This window comes from Physeter macrocephalus, chromosome 16 (genome assembly GCF_002837175.3).
Source record: "Physeter macrocephalus isolate SW-GA chromosome 16, ASM283717v5, whole genome shotgun sequence".
Classification (NCBI taxonomy): domain Eukaryota; kingdom Metazoa; phylum Chordata; class Mammalia; order Artiodactyla; family Physeteridae; genus Physeter; species Physeter macrocephalus.
In genome coordinates, this window is record NC_041229.1 from 37,203,857 (window position 1) to 37,224,783 (window position 20,927).

General features: G+C 42.6%; 1 protein-coding gene across 1 annotated transcript in view; it reads left to right on the forward strand.

Moving 5' to 3' along the window:
• Positions 1-3,601: 3,601 nt before the first annotated feature.
• MAML2 (mastermind like transcriptional coactivator 2) overlaps positions 3,602-20,927 on the forward strand; it is a 367,048-nt gene continuing 349,722 nt past the window's right edge. Inside the window, exon 1 of the mRNA XM_007106110.3 lies at positions 3,602-5,414. Within this exon, the coding sequence (XP_007106172.2) occupies positions 4,902-5,414 (513 nt within the window). The 5' untranslated portion in view covers positions 3,602-4,901. The remainder of the gene's footprint in view (positions 5,415-20,927) is intronic.

Genomic DNA, 20,927 nt, shown 5'->3' on the forward strand with positions numbered 1-20,927 from the left:
TATACATATATCCCCATATCTCCTCCCTCTTGCATCCCCTGTGGAATTTTAGATACTTGTTTCTTACTTCAAGTGTTGGTTGAACCTAGCTTCATCTGTTATGTGGTTCATGGAATGGACTTCATTACAAACTGCATACATTAAAAATTGCATTTTATTAAGTCCTTACATAGAGATTACTTAATATTTTCTGCAATTAATTTTCCAAAATTATCCCTATTATGATTGTAAACAAAACAGGGAGAAAGAGCTTACAAAGTTGTGAGAATACTGATGCTGATGTTTCATGGGAGGAGTGCATACCTTTTTAAAAGTGTGAAATAGAAATTTCAGTCACATATCTCTATTATTCTTATTTTTCTGTCATATGGAAATAATCCTTAACTATATGAAGCCACAGTTGAAAGGTGAAGTGAGTGTCCAAAAAGATGCAAGGCAGAGTTTAGAGGAAAAGTGATAGTCAAGTGGGAAGGGTGAAGGATCATGAATGATTTGTTAAACAAGAAGTCCAAGAAAAACAAAAGAATGATCTCTAAAGTATCTCTGATGACCCGGGAAGCATCACTTCTCGTATGTGACACTACAGACAAGCTTGAGCCAGCTGAAGAGTGAGAGTTCCAACTGAAAGTTTTAAAAATTAATTTATCTATTCTTTTAAATAGCATGCATTTAATTTGTAAAAATGAAAGCACTAATGATTTTAGGGACTTATGATGGCAGCTGACCCAGTTCCTAGGTCAGACACCGTGTTGGCTTGAAGCATTTTTCCTATTAGAACAGCATTCTGACTGTTGATCAGGAAATGCTAATAGGTAGTTTTGCTGATGTCTAAGGTCACTGCAACCGAGCAAGCTTCTTCAGTAGGTGTTTGGAGAGTACAAGAGGCTTTTATGTACATGATAACACCAAAAGAATGGCAAAGAGGCTGTCAGGAAATGAGAATTAGCATGGATCACAGGGCCAAAAGCAAGTAGTCTAGAAGAAAATAGAAATGTTGAAAAATTAGAATTAACTTTTGCAGGTATTATGACATACTGTATTATTTTATCATCATCATCATCATTGATATCATTGATTCTATATAACACAAAAAATAGTTTGTAAACTTATAAATCTCACATGTCTATGAACTTTTTAGGTCTGGGCATTTATTACTATAGTGTTAAATGCTTTGTGTTAGGTAGCTATGGATAGTAGAGATGATGAGGAACACAGATGGACAAATAAAAAGGAACTAATGCTTTAAAAAAATCCATAGAGCTTTACAGAAGCTTTAGGGGTATAAGAGAGGGAACAGTTCCATAAAAGGAGAAGACAAGGAAAAAAAAGCAATGTTTATTTTATTGGCAGCTGTATGTAATTGACCATATTTTCTCACTTGTCTGCTCTCATACTCAGATGAGTAGTTCTATTCACTACTCATTTCTTGGAGGTATTATAGGACTTGCTTAGACTCCAGCATGTTGATTGAGGTGTAATTGCAGCCCTTGAGCTATTTTGGGTATAGTCTGGTTTCCCTGTAACTCTTTTCACACTTGATACTGAGGCAGCAAGTCCAGTGGTTAAGAGAATATAGGTTTGAAATCAGCCTTGAGTTTGAGTCCTGATGTGTTACTTCCTAGTTAGCTTAAATAGTTTAATTTCAATAAGCCTCAGTTTCCTCATTTATAAATGGGATTAATAATACCTCTCCCTCAGGATAGCTGGTGGATTAAAGGAGATATATGTGAAGTGCTGTGCCTGAAACAGTGACTGTAAATAAACAGTAACTGATGTGAATGGAAATGAGGATGTGGATGATAATGATGTCAGCTTGAAATTAAATGGCTGTAAAGGGTAAATTTGTACAAAAGACAACATAAAGGAGTGTCCTACAACACTAGAATATAGTATGAAAATGTATTAAATTGTTGCTTGACAAGTTTTTAAGATGTGTCCTTGCCTAGCTTAGAATTCAAAGTTTATGTCATTTAGGAATAGCGGACTTGACCAAAAACTCTGTTATTAATCAAAACCTGTGTTACTGCAGGACTGTAGAGTGAACAGTAAATTTTAATTTAAATATTGAATTTCTTCTCTTTTATCAAGTATGATTGCTGAATATAAAGTACCGATAGTAATAGAAAGAAGATAATGTCTAATGAATACACCTTTTTAAAAATCAAATATAAAATGATCAAAACTCCTTCACTTTTTCATGACACCTCATGAGAGAGTTCTGCGTACAAATTTGCATACCTAACAAAGATATATTTCTGCCTTTCTCCATGAGTGGTGAGGAACTTAGCCTTGGAAGGGACAGACAGAAGTATGTTCCAACGAGAAGTAAAAAAGTTATATTCCATCAGAATGCACTTGTCCCAAATTCCAAGCTAGCATTCCAGGATTTGTGAAAATAAAATGAACTAATGTAGGCCAGCCTATCGAGAACTAAATTGTAGATAAATCCAGCCTTAAAATGTTTGCATTGATCTTACCCATTCACTTCTGTCCAGAGCTCAGTTTGAAGCAGGACCGTGTTACTGAGATGCCAGAGTTGGTTTAAATTAACAAAGTGGTTTAAATTAACAAAGTCCCATTGCTTGAGACCTCAAATCCAAATGACTTCCAAGTTAGGATACACAGAATATTTACGGACCTGACTATACCAATCTTGTGCTCACCTTAATTTATTCTCCATAACTGATAATAATAAGCAGAATCCAATATACATTTTGAGGTCTTAAAGGTAGGATTATCTGAAGATGAGGGGACAACAGTCTGTGTCAGAGATCTATTTGGTTTGTGTTAGTAAACTTCTTGAAACTCGACTGCTACATAATGATTTTCCTCATTGTATATGTAAATCAGACAGCTGTGGAGACCCCAGATCTTGCATTAGGTTTGTCATAGGCAATCTTGTATTTTCAAAGAAATCTTTTTTTTTTTTTCCTTTCTGGAACTGATATTGGTAATTTCATCATGGTAAACTATTTTAGTTATTCTTACTGACTTGCTTGTGATCACCCAGATTGACTTATCCAGAGACGTACAAAGCAGGCGGGCAGTTAGACAGACACCCGTCCGTCCTTTAGGAGCTAATTATGTGGTTTCTTCTCCTCTCCCTCCTCCCCCCTCCCGCAACGCGCACACACCCTACGTCTCCCTGTGACACTCTTGAACATCTCCTCCGTGCTCACCCAGCTCTCGCTAGGGTGCTCAGGGGTGTCATGGACAACATACTGAAAAATGAAAATGACATCCTCAGGGGGGCGTAACGGAGGTCTGGAAGGGAAAATACATCCCCTGGCCGGGAATTTCTTCAACATTTCGAGCTGGTGAAGTAGTCGACTAGAGGTTGGGGAATTTCCCCAGCCTTCTCCCCCGCCCCGGAGCCGAGGCGGAGGCCGAGCTGCGCGCGCCGCCGCCGAGATGCGCAGGCTTTGGGATTCACCTCTTCAGCCGCTGGGAGGCCCTCTGCGTTCCCCTTTCCCCGGCGCCGGCCGCCTTGCTCGCCTGTGCAGTGGCACCCGCCTTCCACCAGGGAGCCTCGGGCGAGCGCTCCCCCCGCCCTCCGCCCCCCCCACCCCACCCCCCCGCAGCTCGCTGGCTCTCTCTTTCTCCCTCTGTCTCACTCTCTCTCTTTCTCTCCCTTTCCTATCGGAGCACAATGAAAGCCTGTGTATCGCCGTGACTCCGGGCAGCGGAGCCAGTGTCAGCCCAGCGGCGAACAACAGACGGGAAAGAGAAAGGAAAAGACCAGCTACTTTCTTTTCCATCTCTAAAGCGGAGCAATCCAAGAGATAGAACCACATTGCTTATTGCGAGTCCAGACCCTCAGATCCACTGGCCGGGGATGGAATGTACAAAAGTGGACAGAAAAGTGGCTGGACATGACTCGGTGCAATTTGCTGGAAGTTTGTAAGTTTGACCATCGTTTGTAAATTACTCTCGGAGGAGTTTGTCTCTCTTGATAACTGTATTAGAATCGAGCCGGGGGTTTGGACTAGGAACGTAAGCGGGAAAGAAAAAAATGTGTTGAAGGATCTCTCTCAGTGGCTAGTGACTCCAGACTGCTTTCATTTAAGGCTGGGAAACCTTAGAGGGAATGAGGATTTTACTGGTGATTGGATTAGCTGAAGAAAAAAGCATGGTCCAAAAGTCCAGTTACTGGCATTAACAATTGAAAAGCTGCCTCCCGTTCTTTGGGGAGAGGATCACATCCTGCAGTCCCCCAAAGGGGAGAAAACACCAGAGCAAAGGGAAAGGGAGGAAAAATTAAAAGCCAAAAGACAGTATCTCTTGATTTTTGTATGTTTTGAACATTGACTCCAAAAAGCTTCTGAAACAGCACTTTTTTTTTTTTTTTTAACCTGAGGAAAAGTAAAGGCCCTGGGTTACAGAGACCATGGTAGAAATGGGTTTCTCTGCAGAAACATCCCCATAAAGAATCTTCCAAAACAACTAGGTGAGGAGGAGTCCAGCTCTGTATTAATACCTCTCACAATTCCCTTTGCTGTCTGTTCCTGTCTCTCACTTGACAATCCCTCAATTCTTGCTCTTACCCCCAGATCGTGTGTTTACAAAGTACCTAGTGGCTCTTGTCAGCTTGGTGGGGGGAGAAAAACCCCACTAACTCTGTGCAACTTCTCCAGAGCTGTCAAATGCAATTAGAGTAAGTTGATCAGGGTTTGTTTCCAACTTACCCTCTGCGATTGGTTTCTATTCTTTCTCCTCACCCTCTTTTACTCACTCCCCTCCCCCATACCTTCTCCACTACTCCCCCCAACCTCTGAAGACCTCTATTCATGTGGCCCTGAACACTGAGCGCACATTGTCAACAGCAGATTTGCCTGCACTAACCAGCCATAGCCTCCTTCCACCTCACCATCCCAGAGGCAGCAATCATTGTGTCCAGTAAGATGGGGGACACAGCGCCCCCGCAGGCCCCCACAGGAGGGTTAGGGGGGGCCCCTGGGGCGGGGCTCCTTGGAGGGGGCTCGGTCACCCCGAGAGTGCACAGTGCCATCGTGGAGCGCCTTCGGGCACGGATCGCCGTCTGCCGCCAGCACCACCTGAGCTGTGAAGGACGCTACGAACGGGGTAGGGCCGAGAGCTCAGACCGGGAAAGAGAGAGCACCTTGCAGCTCCTGAGCCTCGTACAGCACGGCCAGGGGGCGAGGAAGGCTGGCAAACACACCAAGGCCACTGCCACTGCTGCCACCACTGCAGCCCCTCCTCCGCCACCTGCTGCCCCTCCTACAGCCTCCCAAGCGGCAGCGACAGCGGCCCCACCGCCCCCACCAGACTATCACCATCACCACCAGCAGCACCTGCTCAGCAGTAGCGATAATGGTGGCAGTGGTGGGATCGACGGGAAGCAGCAACCACCGGCTTCAACCCCGGCGGACCAGAGGAACTCGGCCCTGATTGCGGTAAGGAACCTGGTTTTCTCCTGATTCTGGCTGTGGTCGTGTGGACTTTGGCGAGGGTAGAGCTGGCCCCGGCCTGATGTAGAGTGGACGGCAGTGCAACGGGCCAAGGTGCCACCTGACTACCTCAAAGGCTATGGGGTGTCTTGTTTGTGAGGTGTTACTAAACCCTTACTCCTCAAGTTCTGCTGGTGTTCATTCATCGGTTTTCCTCCACCTGTAGAGTATTCCTTAAGTGGTAAGGAACTTGAGTTTTCCAGAGTTTGCCTGGGGTCCAGAGCTTGCAGAAGAATTGGCTACGAGCAGCAAGATCTGAGCCATTGAGGACGGTCTTGTCTCAGGAAGCCTCCTGCTTTGGTGAGCCAGCACTGATTAGGCCCAGCAAGCCATGCTTAGTGAAAGCATTTGTGTAGCAGTCCAGATGACTTTTAGCCAAGCCTTTTCCTTCTTGTCCTATTTCCCCTTCCCTCTTTGAAGTGGCCCCTTCTCCTTGGGTCAGGAGAACATAAGTGGTAATCTCTAGCAGAGCAAGTTCCCTGAGCGTTCCCTCACTCAAACACAAAAACTTGGGGAAATAGCCCAGAGACTGGTGAGGGAGTGTTTTTACAAGGCCTGCTCCCTGATTTCTTACAGACTCCCCCACTGTCCCCATCTAGCTTCTTTCCACAGGCACTACAATCAGATAGTGCCCACTTACAGCCTTCACTAAAATGGGCAGGTGCAAAGGGGCTGTTTCCATGCTGTCATCCTAGAAAGTGCCTTGTCTTCAGCCATTCCTGGTGACGGGACATCCAACCTGAAAGTTGTGATTACGTTTCTGGCTGGACGTTCTTCCTCAGAGGTATAGACACACGTCATCCCAGAGGGGGTAGCCCTTGACTCATGGGTTCTTGGTGCTAGCCCAGGTCAGGTGACTGCCTGCCGTGTGCTGGCTTTCCCCCCAAAGCTGCTGGGCCCATAGCCTCAGGGTAGAAGGTGGAGCCCTGCCCTGCAGCCCTGCAGCCCTGCAAGCTTCCTCCATTTCTGAGTTCTGTGGGGATTCGGAAGTCCTGTGTCCACTCACAGCACAGCTCCAGTTTGCCCAATCCAGCCCTAATGAAAGTCAGCAACAGGAAATGGCCATGCAAGCTGAAACGTCCTCAAAAAGCCCAAAGGAGAGGAAGGCACTGGGTTGAACTCCTTCTCTGAGGGAACTTGAGAAGGAGCTCTAGGGAGAGGACATCCTCCAGCCAGGCCCCTAGGATGCTTCTCTGTGGCTCCTCCTTATCCTTGGCCTGGGTCTGTGATGGTTGAAGTTTCCAGAAAGTCTGGAGGCTGTATTGGTGCTGTTCTATTCCACCACACATTTTGCTTGAGATGCCTAGAACTGCAACTTCCTGGTGCCAACTCCAGATGAAAGATAACTGCTAACAGTTAAACTGCCCAATGTTTGTTGTTTTATCCTTGGATACAATTAGCCTGTGGGGTTATATTAGTGCTTCAAGGCCTAATTTCCTTTCCCTTCCACCTGCTCTATCCCCACCTCTCCCTGGAATTCCCTAGGACAGCAATGAGAATTTGTTTCATGAAAGAGACATGTTGAGGTAGAGGGGGGCGGGGCGGGTAAAGAATCACTCAAATTGAGAGAAGAATGAGATTTGTATGTGTGTGTGTGTGTCACTGGCATCTGCAGCCAAAAGCATCTAAATGCCTTGATTGTCCCCAGTAAATTTATAATCTGTCTGCAAGTCTCCCAATAATACCGCCTTGTGTGCTTCACAGTCTCCTGGTAAGTGTTTCTGGGGGTGATACAGGGAACCAGGCGCCCAGCGCTTCTCAGTGGAGAAGACAGATCTCTGTCCTGGGTGCCAAGATTGGATGTGGCCTTCACATCCCAGCCGCTGCAAGGAAGGTGTCTGCTTATGGCCTCGTTCTTTTGGTGTTTGCTTTTCTTCCACTTGGAAGGAAGATGAGGCTGCCTCTTTTTCTTGGGGGCTTGGGGATGCGAATTGAAACCAACTTCAGTGGTTATTGTAACTTTACGACCATAGCAATATCCATGCTGGGAGGAAGTGAGAGCACCCTGCCTGGCCTTTTCCGACTGGAGGCTTACTGCTGCAAGAGGCAAAGGTGGCTGCTCCTTCACTCCTGTTCTAAAAGGGAATCTGCTTTCTCTCCCCTAACTACCAGCCATCTCCTAAAACATCCCCTTAGAGGAGCTCCCTCCCTGAGTGCCGAGAAGATTGATGGGAGGTGCAGTGTGAGTTAGGAGTAAAAAGTCCAGTTTATTTCTGATGGTGGCTTTTCACTGCAAACCTGTGCCATTGCAAGGGTTGATCCACCACCCCCCTTTTGGTTATTGGAAATTCCCTCCTCCATTTTAGCTTCTAAATTTGGCGCTTTGTTACTCAGCATGGTACTCAGAGATGGTGATGCAAGTACTGTATTAACCTGATAACATTGTGTCTGAAGGGAGGCCTGGGCATTTGGGAGTGATTCACTAAGCCTGTTAAATCTGCAGGTCTCACTTCGCTCAGGATCCTCTTATTTTCAGAAACACCATCCATTTAAAGGGGCCTTTGCGCAGAATGGGTGTCAGAATTCTTTCTTAATACTGTGTCCATAACTAGATTTATTTCTGTCTGGGTGTGTTGAAGGTATCCCTTTAATAGTTAATTCGTATGCCCTAAGTGGCCATAAATGTCCTTTGGAGAAAGGGAGAGAATATTGATCATCTAAAATCGAATATGCACGGTGTCCTCAGATGAAAGCCCTGTGTCCTGCATACCTGCTAGTACAATGCCTTGTATATAGTCAGTAATATTTGAATGAGGGTGGAAAGAGAACTTCTGTTCTGTGGGATAGTGTTGTCTTTGAGGGGTGTGATACTACAAGAAATACATAATGTCTGAGATGTTCAATAGCCTGAGTTTCAAGAACAATGCAAGAAATAACCTCCAAGCTGGTTCTAATTCTGTCCACATTGAGAGCCTAATTCTGCAGCCCTTACTCAGCCAGTTTCTTCATTTAACTCAAGTGCAAGTTCAGGGGAAGCCCCATTACTGCAGAGATTGCAGGAACAGGGCCTTTAAAGAGGGCCTGGATTGTAAAGGTTTAAGCAGATCTGCATTTCTAACCACTTGGAGCAGGCTTTAGGCACTAAATCATTTTCTGGTGAAGTATGTTTGAATCTTTGAATGAACTGTGAAACTGAATAATTGCTGGTCCATGGAACAGAAAGGTTTAGAGCTTCTGTGGTGCATTATTAATCTTTCCCTTTTGCCTGAGACAAGCTCTTTTTCTGTTGCTTAGACTGTGTTGCTAGGCTGGATAGATAAGTGGTTCTAAGTCATCTTTGGCTTCAGAGATTATCTTTTCTCTAATGTAGTGTGGAGGAAAGAAAACAGATCAGACAAGGAGACTGCATCCACGGTCTGTGCCTGCTTGATCACTAACAAGCTGGGTGACCTAGGACAAGTTACTTAGCAGTCATGTGTAAAACAGAACAATAATGCTGCCCTAGCTCGTTGAGAAAGCCAATGAATGTATGTTTCTGAATCAGCTTTGGAAAAAAATTAAGCGCTGCAGAAATTTAAGGCATTATTACTAGTATTACTAATAATAAACTACTAGACAACAAATCATAATACCAGTTTTTCCAGGGATTAAAAGTGTACTTAAGCTTTCAGTTGTCTGTTTTAAATGATGAAATAGCTTTTATTGTAAACAGAGGGGTTGGTATTTCAAATTCAGTGCTGTCAAGATAAGACTGAGCTATCAGAGTACTTAAGTGTTCCCGAAGGTCCCAGGAAATCCTAGTGAAAATGTGCAACGGTGTGAAAGTGTTTAGGGTCTTTTACAGGCCCCTGCACAGACCTGAGCAGCTTTGGAAAGGTGTGTCCCCCGGCGTGTGTCAGGAATATTAGAAAAGTAGTTTGCACAAATGACATGGGAAAGTTAACTATTTTGTCAACAATAGTCTAAAATGTTAATTGTTAGCTTAAGAAAGTCAAACAAGTTAAATCATTGCCAGAGTCCCCTGGTTATTTTTAACTGATAATAATCAAGTTTCCAATTGACAGTTCAAAATTTGAGGGCTGTAGGGTGGGCGTGGGGCTGAAAACAGAAACAATTCATTGGCCAGAGCTGGGTGTCTGCAGCTGTCCATGTGGTAAATATCCTCCGTGGGACAGTGATAGGAGTGTTTACATTGTTTATATGTGCAGCCATCGTTTCCTTAAAAACTGACCTATTTTTGTTCTGTTTTCCAGAACAAAGTTGTAAAGGGGGAGTTCTTATCTATCCAGAACTTTCCTACTATTTCTTTCCAGTAAATGTAATTGCAAGATCTCACAAAGGCAAAAGAGTTCAAGTGGAGTGAGAAGTTGGTACGTTCCTTTATCAAAAATGGGTAGAAAGCTTGTTTTGACAGCCAAGTAATGTTATTATGTCACCCAAGATGTCTTGCTTGTTTAGGTCAATGTTTATTTATAGAAGGCATCTGCTTTCTTTGAAATAATGTCTTTGCTAGGTGATGCTTATCAAATTTTTCTCAACCTTAAAGTTTAGTGCCGTATGGCTCCCCTCTGCCAGTAAACCTTTTGTTAAGTACCAAGACAAACATGGGTGTCCAAATGTTCTTAGGCATAACAAATATGACTGAAAGAGTGGCCTTGATTAGCTGTTTTTGTTTTTATTGTTGTTGTGTGTGTTTGTTTTTAGCACTGCTATTTAATCTCAAAAAGCTTAGAAGGAAATTTGAAAAAAATCATCCAGTTCTGCTATGCATGGCAGCTAAACCATTCTGAGTGGCTTCTACTACTTCCTTGTACTTTACTCCAGTCCCTTTTATATGATCATAGGCAGGATCATGTTTAATGAAAACAATTCTAAATTCTTTCTTCTGCATTTTCATGATAATTTCCCTTATACTTTAACAGGTTCTGTGGGAGAATAGAGAAATACAGCTAAAGACCTAGTCCCTTCTTACTTACAGGCTAGTCGTCAATCAAGACAACATGGACACAGTAAAAGTACTTAACTAGGTAGAATGGACCAAAACTGATGTAGAAAATCAGAGGGAGAGAGGAATAAATATTTATTGAGCCCTAGAATGTCAAGGCACTTTTATTGTATATTTTATGTAATGCTTAAAAAAAAAAAGAGAGAGAGAGACATGAGTAAGCAATATTTGGCTGTTTTACAGATAAGGAAACTGAAGCTTAGAGATTCAGTAAATGGAAGAATTTCATGCATAGATTTTCGAGTTTGACCTGTGTTTGATCCCTCCTTCACACCTACCAGCTGTATGAGCTTGGGGAAATAATTTTCTTTTTGGGCATCAGTATCTTCATCTGTAAAATAAAGCTAATATTCTTTAGCATAACAGGCAACGTAGTGCCTGACACATAGAGGGTACTCAAAACATGAGTGCTGTTAGTAGTTGGTAGGAGAGAAAGTCAAACCTAGGCCAGGCAGCACTTTATGGAGAATGTGGGTCCCCAGCAGGCCTGGGAGGAGCAAGAGAGAAGGTGGAACGAGGAGTGGTGCTGCTGGGTGCCAATGTGGGTGAACCTTAGGTGTTTGGGGACAGAGAGTGGAGCCTGGCTGACACTGTGGTCGCGTGTGAGCAGTGAGGGGAACACGTGAGGCCGATCCACCTCCTGGAGGGTCCGGAGCTCTGGCAAGAGTGTATCAGAAGCCCTGGGAAATGGTCGAGTGAGGAAGGCTCAGAGGAGTTAGCGTCTGTGAAGCAATAATAATCCTTCATATACTTGAAGACAAGTATTACATTTCCCCTCCAGCAGCCTCTTCTCATTGCGCACTGCCTAAGTGTTCTGTATTACCTATCTTCAAGTCCCTTGAGCTGCTTAATGCCTTGCTATTTACACACTTCTCCCATTCACTGTGAGTTATATACAGCGTGACATGGCCTTTGGCATTGAAAGGAGATGGTTTTAAGAGCACAGTCGCTAGACGCAGAAGAGAAACTAAAAGAAGCAGAACCAACTATACCTCTCTTCTAGGGCTGACTAGGCCTTCCAGTGCAAATAAGAATTTCCCCCCTGGGTAAAATGGGTTCTCTTGATGTTAAACTGATCTTCCCAACAAATGAGTTTATTAACTTGGAAAAGGTCTTTTCATTAAAACAAAATCAAACAACCATGAGCAGAAATTTATGAGAAGCTGTGAGCCCAGATAGTCTTTGAGATTTACTTGCTTTCTTCCTTGCTTTTTAATTACAGGTGGGTTACAGATCTTTTACTCGCCCTAAGGTCTGTCAGATACCGGTTTCCCCTATTTGGTCCATGTTCACAGGGCACAGGGAAGGCTCCTACGGAGTAGAGATGTGAGGGAAAAAGTCAACAACTCCTTTCCTCCCTGATTCGAGGCAGGATGCTGGGATACTGACCATAGCTGGAGTGGCTCTCCATCTTCGGCTCCTAGCTCTGACCCTTTCCTATACATATCTAAGGAACAGGTGTGAAATAATGAAAGCTGTTCTTTTTCCTTGGAGAGGGGATAAAGAGAGAGGTTTATATATTCTCCGCAAGGCTTGAAGAAGACTAGAGAGTCGGGCCCTACCACAAGCAAATTGCCAAAGGAATGGCTAAGAAATGGGCAAATAGCAGTACTTGACATGCACTGTGGTCTCTGTGGGTCTTAATTGTTTTAGCAAAAGTTCTGAAATTTCATATCAAGATTGTGGACATGGGTACTTTTTTGAGTTTGGGGAAATTATCCATGAAGTCAATAAAGAATCATTGTGCAGCTATTCTATGCCAAGAGAATGTATGTATCCATGATGAGTGATTTGATATAGCCTCTGTCTTCTTGGAATTTACAGTCTGAAAGGGGTGGGGGTGTGGTTGGAAACAGAAGTGTTAAAGTCAGCTTGAGGTGGCAAGACATCGTAGCACTTAAGAACCTGGGGTTAGGGTGAGACTACCTGGTTTCAAATCACAGCTCTACAACTTACTAGCTGTGTCTTCTTGGTTAATTTAATTAAACTCTCCAGCCTCAGTTTTCTCACCTGTAAAATGGAATGATAGTGATATAACTAACTACTTCCTGGCACCTAGAAGAGGCTCAATACATTTTAGATGTTGTTATTGTTAATGTGAGAAGTGACATAGTCAAGTCAGATTCGTGGTTTTCCCAGCTCAGGATTCTGTCCCCCAAAGGATGTCAGGGATATTTTATGCAAGGGATGGCTTTTCTCTTTATATTTATTTAAAATGGTTAGTGAAGTATACCATATTACCCAGTATATCCATATTATCCCTAAATAGTTTACTATGGAGATGCCGTCTGGGATGGGTTTACATTTCTATGAAATGGGTTGAATAGTATCCTTCTTCAGAACGGGATCAATTAATATCTCTTCCACTCCTGGGATTCTAGGACTGCTAATCTAGAACTTGACTAGAGTGAGTGTTTATTTGACTCCTTACTCCTTCTTGAATAAAGGCTGGGTTTCCATTTAGTTGCCCAGGGAGGGAGTGTGTTGTGTGGACTGTGTGGGTAAATGAGAAATTTAGACTGTCTATTGAGAATTTGGAATGATTAGAATGGAATAGTCCAAATTTACCAATTTAACTGAATTATTAATTCATACTGACGAATAATTCTTAAGTGAATCTGGTCACAGAGTCGCAAAGAGTTAGCAGTTCCCTGCTGTGGAGATTTAAATGTATGCTTTTGAAAGCCAGGTCCCTTACTCAAGTTGCCAGGGAATCAGTTCTCTCACTGCAACCGCACACAAACAGGCGGCACGAATTTGCCCTCTTCCCAACCCCGACCTGGAGCATGTTGAAAATTTCAAGCCTTGATGTGGGTCTTAGCTTGGAATCTCTTCTCTGCTCAGTACCTCCTCAAGTGTGACTTTCCCTAAGAAACACGAGGAAAATGCTGCCAAGGCTTCAAAGCAAGTTTCTGTGAGGATAATTCTTAATTAAAAGCACAGTGTTTCTATGAAGAAGTGACAGGATTTAGAATGAGCATAATCTTGTTCTTGGTGGATGATATTTGGATAAGTACGGATTTCTTGGTTCTAACTCAGAGCAAAGAATGTAGTCAAAACTTTTTTGGTAGTTTCTTTATTCCCCATCATTTAAACTTACATTCCCCTCCTCCTCTTGAAGGATAATATTCTGAGGAAATGTAGAATCAAACTCGTGTTGGGTTTGTTTTGTTTTATATTGTTTTTAACAGTGTTCTTGCTTCCGGAGTCATGGCCGGTTCCTATGTTAATATAGAATCATTAACATTGTCGTTTTAAAAGTTCTCTTTTGTCAGAAATGTGGTTCAGCTTTCCAGCACACTAATAACTCTCACCCACATGAAGCCCAACACCTTGAATTCCTCACTGTACAACAGGCTTCTTTTCAGGTAGTTCTGAAGGATTTGAACAGAAAGTTAATTACATGTCTTTTTCTTTTTTTTTTTTTTTTTTCCCAGAAAATGTACTTAAGGCCAAAGTTTCCTTCAACTGCTAATAACTTACCAGGGGTTTGTTGGATACACAGTATAATCTCTTGGAGTCATGGTAACCAGGGTGCAAAGAAGTGGCTTAATTGAATACAATGTGTACTGTACTGTGTCTTTGGAATGACGATTGCCACACTTTGGTGTACACTGCTCATTTCTGGAGGTCTCTGGAGTCTAAATTATGTAAAAATAAAAACATTCTCTGGCTGAGCAGCTGAGAAACTAATTTTTCGTTGTTGTTCACCTAAGTAGGCCCATACTTGCTAAACTGGCAAAGGCTTGCACATTGGATTACCACACTACACCATGTAATTTCAGACAGCAAAACCTGTGTGCTTGTGGTATTATCCCATTTGGTTGTTTCACAGAGGTGTTGAAAAAGAGCAAAGTACAGACATAAGGGTAAACAGGAAAGAGCAGTGGTCCTTCTGACAGAAACACTGGGCAGAGGTGATAGATCAGGAAAGTTTGCACCCAAGTCCTGTAGCCATTGCACCAACGAGAGCTTCCTTTTCTCGCTTAGATTCTTTGCATATGCGTCTGTTTGCAGGCTCATTCCCCCGGAGAGAGATTCTGAGCTGTCTCTGTGCTAAATTAAACATTAGTTTTCTCCTTGGGAACCTGATCTTCCAAAGACTAGGCAACAGTATCTTTCCGAGAGAGCTCTCAGCTCCCTCAGGAAGAGGCTAGCTCAGGAGCTTTCTCACCTCCACTGTCTGCTTCGCTGGTGTGAGTGTGTGTTGCATGTGAATGTTTTGTCTAACCGGGTCTAGAAGCCCTTAGAGCAAGGACTTGTACTCTTATTTTTGGTATAATGCAGGAGGACCTATGCTGTCTTAGAATGTATTAAATGGAAATGATCAGAGCAAAACCCAGATCATGGAAGATTTCAGCCACCCATGGGAAGGAGTTTCCTTTGCTCACTGCCCCCCCAAATTCCAAACCCATAGCAATGAAAGAGGGAGTATGTGGCAAAATAGAAGCCATCTCATTTCTAACCTTCTCATCTCCATCCTGCCCATCCCCTAAGAGGGCTAGTTCATATTATTCTAAAAATAGGCACTATTCTATCAATTTATACAGTCTCCTGAGCCCTTAGAGAGAAAACAGATCAAACCTGTTTCTTATAGGTGAAAAAATTAAACCCCATTTAAAAGCAAACACTCCAAGTTCCCATAACAGTAGAGGTAGAACTAGAACCCAAGTTCTCTGACATCTATTCCAGGTTATAAAAAGTAGTCCTTTTTAATAAATCTATAAAAAGAACAGTTAAGGATAATGTAGGATTTATATTAGTTTTGATAGTAGAAGGAGCATGGAGTTTAGAGCCTATGGTAAGCTGTTTTATATTTTTTTTAATTAAATTTTATTTTTTTTAACATCTTTATTGGAGTAAGTTGTTTTTTAAATGATCACAATGATTCCTTCCATCCCACATGCCCCTTTGTAATGTGATTTTACCACTCTTCCCATTGAAAAGTGGATGCTGTTTCTCCCCAGTGAACCTTGAGTAGCCTTGCGACTTGTTTTAATAAAAAGTGTATGACAGAAATGGCGTTGTGTTACTTCTGAAGGTGGACTTTAAGAAGCTCTCTTAGACGTAAAATTTGTTAAGGGTAAGTCTTAAGTGTTCTCCCATAAACAAATAAACAAGTAAGTAAATAAAAATAAAGAGGACAGGAGAAAACTTTGGGAAGTGATGGATATGTTTTTGGCCTTGATGGTGGTGATGCTTTTCTGGTGTATACTTATCCCCAAACTCATTGAGTTGTATACATTAAATACGTACAGCTCTTTATATGTCAATCATACCTCAGTAAAATGGTTAAACAAAAAAGCCCTCTTGGGACACTGAGACCACAATACAATGAAGCTGGTCTAGCCAACTGGAGGATGAATGTCCACATGCTGAGAACCAAGGTACCCCTGCCTCTAACCAGCACCAACTGCCAACATGAGAGCGAGGCCATCTTGGACCAGCCAATCCTCCAACTCAGTGGAGCCAGACGAGTGAGTGATTTCAGGTGGAATCAGCAGAGGAACTGCTGAGCCGACCTAGAGAATCATGGGAAATAGTGCATAGTTTTAACTTAGCAGAGGTTGACTGAATCAGAGCCAGAAAACCTTAGCGTAGAAGACAGTTCCGCCTCTTTAGGTGTGTTACTTCAGGACTGGTTACCTAACATCTTTGAAGACTCATTTTCTGCTTTTCGTGATGGTAGAAACTATCTTAAAATGTTGTGAGGAGTATATGAGATAATACATAAAAGAACCTAGCGTGTTGTCTGGCACATGGTGGAGCTTAACAAACATTAGTTTCCTTGCTTTGTCCTTTGTCTCTTCTCGCTGTGTTATAATTCAACACCCACCCCCACCCCCGCCACCTTTATCATCTCACTTTCACTTCATGGGCATCAGTGTTCTCATAGGCTTCCCCAGCTCACTGTTCCTCTGAACAATTTATTTTTTCCCTCCTGCATGATGGCCTGATGCTGTCATTCCTCCTAACTACCAAATTTCCAGCATTCTTGTTATGCTCCAGGGAACACGTCTGCCTTCGGTAGTCTACCCTTAAAATAGAAAAGGGTTAACCTCATAAAGATGTCACTCCCCTTGTACTGTTATGCTGCCCTTGGGAGAGTCAAACAGCATAGCAAATATATATGGGCAATGTAATTGCCTTCGATCTTCTAGGTCACAGAAGACTTTGCTAGCGAGTACGGCATCTGGGGGAAAGTAAGCATATTCTGTCTTGAAGAGCAGACTTTCTAACATCTATCCCTGTTTTTGTTTTTGTGTTTTTTTGGTAGCAGATTACTCTAAGTGCCTCAGTTTTTCCATTTTACACTTCACAATAAATGAATGAACAAATAAAGAGGGAGCGATATAGTGATACTCTATTATACTTCTAATACTTATTAGTGATAATAAGAGAGTACTGGCCTGGGAACTGGATGTTGAAGGTCCCAGTGCTCCCACTGATACCAACTAGTAGCAGCTTAGTCAAATTCTTTTACCTCCCTGGTGCTTACTTTCCTTCTCGGAAAAACAATGAGGGGCACTTGGTGAGTGGTTTGGCCCACCTCTGAGGCCCCTTTTGGGTTGATACACTTTGAATAAGTTCCCTGATATTTTGCTTCTGTTTTTCAGCCTTCAATCTGGACTTAAATATATCTGCTAGGAAGAATGGAAAGAAGGAGATGTGACAAGAGAGTTTGATTCATTAAAGTGACTTTGGGGGTTTTGTTTTGTTTTTTAGAGGAAGTGCTAGTGAGGAGGGTCTGAAGTAATCTTGGAAACAAGGTCTAGCCAGCTGGGGCAGAGGGCGAGGGCACAGCCATGTTAATTGCTTAGCACCCTTCCTAGAAGTAATGAGCAAATCACTCCATATCTGACCCTATTTGATGGGGTTTAAGGTTCCAGTATGAGAAAAACAGTTGTAGGACTAGAGTTTGATTTGTTAAAGTGACTTTGGGGGGAAGCACTGATTTTTTTTTTTCCCCAGATCTCCCAACTACACTTGCGACATTTTTGTGGGTAAAGAAGTTTTCCAATCCAGTCCCCCAGTGAAATAATTACATGAAATATAAAATATAAACCAAAAAGAAAAATATTCTTGTAGAGCCTTCCTTCCTCAGGAATTGACTAGTCTTTTAGCTGTATACATCGGTCTCTCCATCTCTTTGTCTCTCTTTCATATACATGTAACAATTGGAAAGTGCAGATTAATGGATGGGGTTTTATATGTGCCACCACTTCATTTTTTAAACGTGTTTCCGCTTTAAACGGGAACTACAAAAGAGAGTCACTGAGAAATTGGCCTGGAGGAGGGGAATTCAATCCACTACCTCTTCCCCCCACCCCCTTATCACTGAAACCCTAAACAGAGAGTGTAATCACCTATTTCCCAAGGGCAGCCCTAAGCCCTTAAAATTCAGATCTGTTTAAGGATTTAATAGAACTGGAAAAAAGAAATGCACAGGATCTACTCCAAATCAACAAAGGAGAATTTACCCAACCAAATATTCAATCTAGAGAATTTCTTTGATAGCACAATCCCTTCCTTCCCTATCTCTTGATTTAGTTAGAGCACAGATCTTCACATTGCATCTTTACGACTCCTAGAATCTTGTGGGTCTGTGGATCACATCTTAGGCTCCAGGCCAGCCCAGTGCATTTTCTTTCACAAAGCAAGATAACTAGCAGGAAGCCAAAAGGGGCATTTGGTTGTGGTTGTCATTTATTTTGTTTCAAAGGGTAGACACACTCAGTTCCACTGTTAGATTAGAGCCAGAGAGATGGTGACATTTTCCCTAGTAACTTCTAAACTCTTTAGCTTTTCTTCTAAGATTTTTTTGATTTTTAGATGAAAATGCTTGATATTATGTTGTGCAGCATGGCTTTTCTTTTTAAAAATACGAAGATAAAGGAAGTCGTGTTGCCTTTCTTTTCCAATAGAATGGGTCTTACTTTTGCTTAGAAAATGTGCCCCAGACTCCCATTACATATGCACACATGCACTTACATACACCCTTTGTTTGCCATGGTTATTTTTAATATATATAGTAAAGTATTATTAGTAAATAGAGACACAAGTTGATTATGTGGGTGACTTTACAGAGAAAAGAGAAGGGAGGAAATGTGTTAACGAGTATGGGAAAGATCCGTTTTAAAGGCAGTTGCTCCAGAAGACAAGAGTATGCCAAACTGCAGAAAATAGGAAAGAGAACATTGTATCCCAGTGGTTAAGTGTGGAGTGACAGGAGACTTCCATTCTGGTCCAAGCTTAACTGCTAACTAACAGGGTGACCTTGGGACCAGTCAGTCCTCCTTTGTTTCTTAGTGTCTCCATCTGCAACCCCAAATGTTTGGATTCCTCAGCACTTTGCTTGGCTGGATTATTCTTGACACACAGGATTTGGCTCATATATCACCTCCTTTGAGAGACCTCCCTGGCTGCTCTAACTAATGTAGACATGCATGATTGATCTCTTTTTCTCTCTCTCTTCCCCTATCACTTTACCCCTTTATAGAGGTTTTGTTGTCTTCATAAGTTTTATCACTATCTGAGTTTATGTTGATTCCTTATTTATTTGTGCATTTCCTATCTTTCCCCACTGGGATGTAAGCTCCATAAGACCAGGGACTTTGTCAGTCTTGTGCACCACATGTATCCCAGCCCCGAGAAGTTCCTGGAACATTTTGGATCCACAGTAAATATTTGTTGAGTGAATGACTAGATCAGTGGCTTTTAAGCTAGAGATATCTTATGAGTCCTTCAGGGATGAAAGTAGGAAACAGAGATGGAGGAACATGTAATGGGCCTCCAAGGTCTCCACCTCCTGTTTAATTATGGGTATATTATGTATATATGTGTATATATTAGGTATATAATGTGTATATTATGTATGTATGTATACGTAATTATATATATTATATGATATATGCACATACATTTGTAATACAGACATGATTATAAACTTAGTAAGAGATAAAGCATATATAACATATATAAACACTCGTTTTATTTATTTATTTATTTTTGGCTGTGTTGGGTCTTCATTTCTGTGCGAGGGCTTTCTCCAATTGCGGCGAGCGGGGGCCACTCTTCATCGCGGTGCGCGGGCCTCTCACTGCCGCGGCCCCTCCCGTTGCGGAGCACAGGCTCCAGACGCGCAGGCTCAGCAGTTGTGGCTCACGGGCTCAGCTGCTCCGCGGCATGTGGGATCTTCCCAGACCAGGGCTCGAACCCGTGTCCCCTGCATTGGCAGGCAGACTCCCAACCACTGCACCACCAGGGAAGCCCCAACACTAGTTTTTAATTACACTAAGGCATATGTGCATATGTATATTATATATGATATATATAAAGGTATATCTATAGATATACATATGGAATACAGATATATGCCTCAGTGTGATTGAAAACATGGTTCCAGTGCTACAATTATTTGAAAGATACAGGGGCATGATAATCTCTTAAGATTGTTCCCAGATTGAAATTCTAAAGCCCAGTATCTCATAAGTAGAAAATATTGCTGTAAGGAAAAGGATGATAAGATAGAAGTTACACATGTCGAGTGCCTACTGTATGCTGGGTCCTGTGTCAGGCCCTTGGACCACACAGGAGAGACAAAGCTCCTGTTGGATGGAGTTTATATTTTAATGGGGAGGGGCGTAGGGGCAGAGAGTAAACAAACAAATAAAGGAGTGAGATCAATTTAACTAGTGATACAGTAATGCATAGCTCTTTGTTCCTTAAGGTGGCTGATTGGAGATTGATTTGGGTTGATTAAAAGGAGGCAAACACTCTGGAAAGTGGAAAGTGATAACCCTAAACAAACAGTTACCCTCAGAGCTCGAAGATGGGCTCCTTTGCCAGTGCCTGCTGTGAGCCTGGACAGCTGCCTGCATAGTGGTCCTCCCGGTCCAGGCCGTGTGCTGCTTTGGCCAGTCTGTGTAAGATGCTGGTTCTGATGCTTCTAAAGAGGAGGGTGGCCATGTCAGTACCTTCTGTTCCTTGGAGCTATTGTGATCATTTTGTTAGAAGTCACTGAGGTTTGAGAATTAAGGAGAAAGGTCTGAAAGGCTCCTTTTGAGGAAAAGAAGACTATCACCTGTCTTTAGCTGTAGAAACAGGAAAGAGATGGTCAGGAAATTTGCACCAGGACCAGAAGGAGGTGGAGGCATAGCAGGCTCTCAGGAGGCAGGCAGAAGCGGTAACTGGCATTTGCAATAGTCATCATAATGTCATCCTACATGTACACAGCCCATGTAGTTCTCACAGAAATGCTGTGCTGTAAATAAGGTGACTGTAGCTTTTTTAGTCTAATTAGGAGAAACAAAGTCGGAGCAGCTGAGAAATGCTAATAATATCTCACTTTTGAATAGCAAATTTGCAGTTTATCGAATGTGTATACACAAGTTATCTCCGTTTGTTCTCTGGGGTATTATTATACCCATTTTAGAGACTGCTAAGAGGCTTGAACTGGCCTGCACTAACCCCGCTAGTGAGCAGAGCCGTCCTGACCCCTGGGCTCTGCAAGG